Below are 7,897 nucleotides of genomic sequence, written 5' to 3'. Positions count from 1 at the left end.
ATATGCTGCTATGTATGATAATTCTATGTAACTGTATTTGTGTATACCTGAATAAACTTACTTACTTACTTACTTACATACTTATTTAATTAATTAATTAGCAACACGTGTAATTACCCAGGATAATCCGAAAAATATCAGTGACTAATTTCCACTGGTGTCCTTGGAGGTCTTATTTCTTACACTATTACTGATTATTAATTGAATTAATTTAATAAAATATATAAATCTATTAATAATCCACAATAACTTGTTTTAAATATTCATTAAATGCTATGCGAATTCTAGTGATTCATCTGCTGAAACTCAGAGGTCATGGGACGACAACCAATCAGAACCCAGGAAGAGGTAAAACTCGAGTGATGATTGGCTGAGATCACAGTGACGTCACGGGGTGGAGTTGCTGCAGCTGGTGTAAACATGACGTGTTAGTGAGCCATGATGGTATTGTTATACTCATTCTTTTTCTCATTATTACGTCGATATTGAGTGATTCCACAGCTGGTTATTGACACTGATGACTTACATATCATCAGGTAAATACTCTTAACTTTCATTTATAGGGGATATATACACCGAAATGTGTATTTCAGTGTATGTATGTCAAGGACCCCAATGGGAGTAAGTCACTCTAAGATAAGATTTTTTTTTCGGATTTTTAACCCTGAAGGGTTAGCAACCCAGGATAACCCAAGAAAGTCAGTGCATCATCAGGGACTGTCTAACTTATTTCCATTGGGGTCCTCAATCTTGTCCCCCAGGATGCGACCCCACACCAGTCGACTAACACCCAGGTACCTACTTACTTGCTAGGTGAACAGGACAACAGGTGTAAGGAAACACGTCAATATTTCCACCCCACCGGGAATCGAACCCGGGCCCTCCGTGTGTGAAGCGGGAGCTTTAGCCACCAGGCCACCTAAATTTTTGGGGGGTTATCCTGGGCAATTTACACATGTTACTGTATGATAATTTGTGTAACTATGTGTATCTGTACCCAAATAGACTTATTTACTTACTAGAGTTTAATCTGGGACTGAGACCCTAATGGAAATAAGTCACGTTTGACTATTTTTGTGTGTTAGGTAATTTACACGTGTTACTATACAAGACAGTTGTGTGGGAAAACAATTATGTACGGTTTAGGACATTTATTAAAGGAAATGTTTCATCATGCCACAGACCCCAGTGGAAATAAGTCGCTGACTTATTTTTGGGTTGTTCTTGGTAATTTACACTATGTATGATAATTGTACTTATGTGTACCAGTGCCTAGATAAACTTACACTAGTGGCTTCTTAAATAAATGTCCTAAACTGTACATAAATGTCTTTTTTCACATCTAGTTAGAATGGCTATGTCAGCTTTTAAGATATTTGTAATTACACAAAACTTGTTTAATTTTACTTGTGTAAATTGTACCTAAATTAACTTAGGATTCTTCTCAGGTGGTGATAAGATTATGTGCAACCTTAGTGACCCTAATGTAGTCAGGTTTAAAACTCCATTAACTAATTCATTAATACCTGGAATAAAGTTACTGAGGTACGGAATGTTACCCCAGAGGACATATGACTCGAACTCCAATGGAAATAAGTGCCTTTTGACTTTTTTGAGTTATCCTAGATAATTTACACACTACTATTAGTAATAATTAGGTTTAATGCTTCTTTTTGATATGATAATAATAGTGATAATTGTACTTATACCTAAATATACTTACTATTGAGTTATTCTCCCTTTCAGAGGCTCTGTGATGCTGGTGAGAGGCTTTTGATCCAAGGAATTGGACTTCCCTCTTTCTTAGATCATATTTAATTACCTCTGATTTCCCAGCTATGGTATGACCCTTATGGGTTTAGCACTTTCACATAAATATAATAATATTGGGTTAACCTAAGATAAGTCTACATAACACACACTTCATTTTCTGTTCCTGTAACATGTGCACACTCAAAAAAAAATGTGAAAAAATTGTACCATTAGATCCAATGCCTAAATAAAATCTTACTTATGGGCTTTTTCTGTGTAGTAAATAATTAGTAATCTTTGTGTTTAAATTATCATGTTTATTGATTTGATATGTTTAATTTTGTGTTCAGCGACTTTTATTACTGTCGCTAAGGGTAGAGAATAAGACGGCTTTATTTATGCCTCTGTAAAGCTAGACCTAGAGTATATAACACAAGAACTCCAATGAAACTTTAGTGATCTATTGACCATTATGTTCAGTATTTCTTTTAAAAAAAATTCTTTGCAGCCAACCAGTACTTTGAAGAGGAAACCTTAGATGATGATTCAGTCTGTTCTGAAATTAAGTTGCTTGTAAACTCACAACTTGACAATAGTCCTTGATATTTTGTAACATGATCTCAAGGTTCCTCTCAGAATTGTGGGTTGGTTGTGAATTGTTTCAGCCATTGTATTGCCTTTATTAATGTGTTTTCTTATTCACAGATGGCAGGATTGGAGGTGGGGGAGGATGGAGCTTATCTACAATCCCCAACCTACTCTGGGGATTCATTAACTTTATAGTCTTATTGTAAGTTAACTGTATATCATGTTATCGAGTATTTTAAGCTGTAGTCCCTTTAATGCTGTGCCTTTATGCTAGTGAAAGGCTCTTGGTTCAGTTACTTTGAGGAAATCTTCATAAATTTTCATATTTTGTTTGGAAAATTGTCAATCCTTCCAAAAATCTTATTATAGTTTGACTGAAGATAACATTTCAGTGTTGTCACTGTTAGAACATTGGTTTTCTACTAAGATCCATAGAATTTACTCCCAGTTAGGTACTTGTGCATTTCTGTAAAATTCTGTTATAATTTACGTATTTTCTAACATGTTAACATTTTTGACCATGCATAGGGAAAATTGGCTTTAATCCATACAGTATAAAAACATGCTCTCTGGAGGACCAGTTGAAAAAAATGAGTTGGAGAAGTCAGTCTTCAAACAATTTTTACTTTTGGACTACATATTTCATTACAGTCTTTCATTTAGTTTATTGATGAAAATGTCAGTATGTACTGTATTGTATACTGTAATCTGTTAATTTGGTGAAATTATTTAATATATCTGTTTAGAAGGCTCATCAAAGGAATATAGTTTAGAGAGTGTAGGAGTGAGGTGTGTATATTAATCCTTTCAGGGTCCGTCCCATAGATCTACGGCTTTACGTTCAGGGTCCAAACCGTAGATCTACGTCATGAGCTCAGCTCACTCTGATAAACTGTGAGTGGTAAATTTGGGCCTAGATATGAGAGAATACATCTATGTGGTATGTGTGCACCACATAAAACAAATCCTGCAGCACACTGTGTATAATGAGAGAAAAAAACTGAGACCCTGATTTTTTATTGAAACAGCGACTTTGCAGTGTTTTTTCGTATGTTTTTTATAGTTGTATTTGTGATTTCTTGGTCTCATTTGATAGAATGGAAGAAATATTACAGAAATAGAGATAATTTTGATTGGTTTTAGCACTGGAAATGGCTTGAAACTGAGCTCAGAGTGGCGGAAATGTTAAATTTTTGCAGATGTTCAAGAGTAAACAAACAACCTCACACGTCTGTGGTGATGATATTTATACAATTATTACAATATTGCATAACAGTAAATCTTCAATTTTTTGGTTTGAATAAAAATTCATTGTGAATAAAAAAATCAAAATGGAATTTATTTGTAAAGCCTCAAAACGTAACTAATGAGCAGAGGAAATGTTAGTTTAGTTCCAGGAATACCTACATTGTTTATTCTGGACCCTATTTTGAAATTGGAATATTTTGAACTTTGTGTTAATTTGGCCAAATTACCAATTTCCAGTCACTTTATTTTGTAGTTGAAACAGTTGACTTGGCGATTTCTTGTGCTCAGTCGATAGAATAGAAGTAATACTAGTGAAATAGCTAAGAATTTGGTTGACTGGAATAATGTAATTGGCCTAAAATGGGAGTCAAAGTCTGCAAAATCGCCGCTTCGTAAATATCGCTGACACATCAAAATTCACGAGAGCATAATTTCGTCAGTTTTACATCAAATTTCGTACTTTTTGTTTTATTACATTCACAAAAAGATTCTCTGCCATTTCATAAGAAAAAATAACAATTTTTTTTTTTTTTTTTTTTAATTCTTGGACACTGGGGCACCACTTCAGATTTTGGCCTTGGACCCTGAAAGGGTTAAGTGCTTCAAGTTTTATTCTTTGTTTAAAATTATTTATATTGTATGCAGTGCTGAAATAAGCAGTTCTTCTCATGTTACAATAATCATTTATATATCAGTTTTCAGACGATGATCAACCCAGACTTAACGAAGCGGGGGAATGGGTATAGTTCTAATTACCGTTCAACTGGCAGAGGACCGTAAGTATGGTTTATTTAGTTGCTTCTCCATTCAATATTGGTTTTTGTAGGAGCATTAGTAGAAGGGTATTAGATATGGGTAAATTGCAAGAATATTTATATAAATATATATTGTATGACTAATTAAATTTTGTGTAATACTGTTGCAACTACTGCATTAAATAAAAATTTCTATTCGTTACATTAAAATACTTTGGCACATTAGATATAAAATTCAACTTTAACTCTCCTTTATAATACATGTTAAAGGAGACTTTAGAATTTTTATAAATAAAAATATTGTTCGACTTTATTGCTTAGTGTTTTACAAATATACAATACCGTATATATGTTTCTAATTTTAGATTTCTCTCACAGACCACCTGGTCCTCCATCGAGAAGAATGGGTAGGCTACGTGGAAATGATTCTCCAGGAATCCCACCAATGCCTGGTGGTGGATGAGGGCGTTAATCCCTCTGTTAGTGCCTGTATATGCACATAGCAGGGGAGTTGTGTGTGTTCATTTAAGAAAGTGGCTGTCACATTTTCTAGAGATTAACTAAAGTATTCTTTATATGCTATGTAGATGGAAATAGTATTTGCAGTGTGCAAGGAATGGGCCATAGATAATGCAAGCTCAAATGACTGTTCATAGTTTCTACTATTCCAGTATAGCTGATGCTTTAAATAGTTACTAAGTAAGTGACAGCCAGTTTATGATGTGCTGCCCAAGAAACCTTCATTGTGTGTGGGCAGTACTGAAGATTCTTTCATGGACACATCATGCATTGCTAAGAATGTTTATAACCAAAGTCTTATGTACATACAGTATGTTGTGTGAATGATAAAAAAATTTAGATTATAGTAATCTTTAATTAAATAGTGAGAGCTAGATATGTTGAATTGAGTTCATGAGGTTATTTATTTTTAAATAACGTTAGACATTACACTTCATTGTATTAAACTCCTTTTGTCAAAACATTTTCCATTACTTATTGTAATCCTTATCCCTGGTGATATTTCAAAGTACAAGTACCAAAATGACATTGCTTTGATACTAAAAATTGAAGGGAAACATGAACAGTAAACTTATATTCATTGGCAGTCATATGGAGATCAGTGATATAAAATATCGACCCAATGGAAATGTAGACGCAAATTCCGTATAATAGATCCTTTATTGACGTTTCATTCACACAGTGGACTTACGAATTCCACTGTGTGGGGTAAAATATCACTAAAAGATCGCATTATACTTCACTTAATTATGATTATAATAATAATGTGCTTCATTTTTGCCTACTTTTCCATCAACTCAGTCATATACTTATAACAAGATAGTGCACTAAAATGTTAAATGTGGTAAATAAAACTGCACTAAAATGTTAAATGTGGTAGATAAAGAAAGGGCTTCACAAGGACAGCCAGGCATAGAGCATTGTCTTGCCAGCACTGGATTATTAAGTGCAGTGGAATTAACCCACCAGTAATTTTTTAAGGATCTACATATATTATTCTCAGAACTGGTGTCTTAAATATTGCACAATTTATTTCCATAAAAAAAAAAATCAGTCCAAAAGTGCATAGCTATTTCATTGTCAATGTCACACAGAGGTACCAGCTAGACCACATATGCTGTACCTTTCGTGAAACTTCATTTCCACAGTGAGGGGCAGCCCTTGTGGTTTAGCACTTCTTTTTGATATAATAATCCACAGGCATGCATGAGCGTGTTTGATAGGAGTGAATGGAGACAAATGGTTTTTAATACTTGACGTGCTGTTGGAGTGTGAGCAAAGTAACATTTATGAAGGGGTTCAGGGAAACCGGCAGGCCGGACTTGAGTCCTGGAGATGGGAAGTACAGTGCCTGCACTCTGAAGGAGGGGTGTTAATGTTGCAGTTTAAAAACTGTAGTGTAAAGCACCCTTCTGGCAAGACAGTGATGGAGTGAATGATGGTGAAAGTTTTTCTTTTTCGGGCCACCCTGCCTTGGTGGGAATCGGCCAGTGTGATAATAAAAAAAATAATAATCCACAGTGAGGGATATGCTTTTTTTTTTTTTTCTTTAATGGGAATTTTATTTGGTTAAGGTATTTGATTATTTAAAAAATTTATAACTAAAAGTAAAAATGATCTTTTACTTTCTTTATCCATAACTATTTGTAAGATCAGGTATACTGAACATTTCCTCTGGTAATTATTTCCATAGGGAAGAATGGATCTTGATTGAAGGAATGGGAGCTGCTTTCCCCTTAGAACAAACCTCATTGCCTTCACTTTCCCTAAACCATACATGGCCCCCTTCAGGTTTGGTGCTTTTCAAAGAAAATTCTTGTGCTAGGAATTGCATTAACCTCTCAAGAATCAGATGTGATTACCTCCCATGTCCATGAACTTGCTCTGAGGAAGGGATTGTCTTGATGCTAAAGGACTTTTGATCCAAGTAATTAGAGCTACTCTCAAGGGAGGTGTCTGTGCTAGTGAATGCTTCATTCTTTTGGATCAAGTTTGCTTGCCTCCCATTCCACAGTTGCTGTATGACCCACTATGGGTTTAGTGTTTCCCTAAGATAATTAGACCACTCTTGGCATTCCTTGGATCAAACCTTGTTACCTCCTGTTTACCAGGTGCTGGATGACTAACCCTTGAAGGAGTGAGGTTGTTCTTGATCCATTGAATTAGACCTGACATCCCCTTGAATCAAACCTCTACTCAAAGGTTTGTAGATGAATGGTTCAGAGAACCGACATGTTGATAAATTAGACACATGTGCAACTCTTGGGTATCTTTATTGAGGAAACGTTTCGCCACACAGTGGCTTCATCAGTCCATACGTAGGAGAAACTTGAACAGGAGGAGAATGAGGTAATCAGTCCCTCAACCTTGAGTCGATGTGGTCAGTCCATCAATCTTGAATAGTCCATCAAGATTGACGGACTGACCACATCAACTCAAGGTTGAGGGACTGATTACCTCATTCTCCTCCTGTTCTTCAAGTTTCTCCTACGTATGGACTGATGAAGCCACTGTGTGGCGAAACGTTTCCTCAATAAAGATACCCAAGAGTTGCACATGTGTCTAATTTATCAAAGAAGGTTTCATGATACAAAAAAAAAGTCACAGCACTGTATGGCCCTTGTGGGTTAAGTGCATATTTATGATCATAATTGATACCAGTGAGGAGCTCATCTCCTTCAATATTCAAGCTGAATGCCTCTCATTCCCAAAGACATTGGTCCCTGTGCACTTATGACCTATTCAGGTTTTGCTGCTCCCTAAATACCCCTCAAGGGAGGCTCCTTGATGCTGGTGAGGGGCTCCTGATCTATGGAATTGGATCTGTGCTCCAGTTTTCTGACTTAAGCCTGAATACCTTCCACATCCTCCCACAGGCACTTTATAATCCTACTGGTTTAGCACTTTCCCCTTGGTTATAATAATTTGGTAGGGGTACTATTCTCCCCACAGGGTGTCACTTCCCACATGATGTTTAGCACTTCCCCCTTGATTATAATAATAATTCCCACATGGTGCCACTCTCCCCATGTGCT

At 35.8% G+C, this 7,897-nt stretch overlaps 1 protein-coding gene across 2 annotated transcripts; it reads left to right on the top strand.

The window, feature by feature from the left end:
• Positions 1-377: 377 nt before the first annotated feature.
• Positions 378-6,480, top strand: LOC138854929 (selenoprotein K-like). 2 transcript variants are annotated; one of them, XM_070100947.1, is made up of 4 exons: positions 378-536; positions 2,458-2,542; positions 4,284-4,364; positions 4,722-6,480. In XM_070100947.1, the coding sequence occupies exons 1-4, from the start codon at positions 518-520 to the stop codon at positions 4,804-4,806; spliced, it is 270 nt and encodes an 89-aa protein (XP_069957048.1). In that variant the 5' UTR covers positions 378-517; the 3' UTR covers positions 4,807-6,480. The 2 variants fall into 2 exon arrangements, with proteins under 2 accessions (XP_069957048.1, XP_069957049.1); XM_070100948.1 differs by having other exon boundaries at positions 390-427.
• Positions 6,481-7,897: the final 1,417 nt, after the last annotated feature.

Source organism: Cherax quadricarinatus, chromosome 75 (genome assembly GCF_038502225.1).
Source record: "Cherax quadricarinatus isolate ZL_2023a chromosome 75, ASM3850222v1, whole genome shotgun sequence".
Taxonomy (NCBI): Eukaryota; Metazoa; Arthropoda; class Malacostraca; order Decapoda; family Parastacidae; genus Cherax; species Cherax quadricarinatus.
The sequence above is the reverse complement of the archived record's forward strand: the minus strand, read 5'-3'. Positions and strand labels throughout refer to the sequence as shown.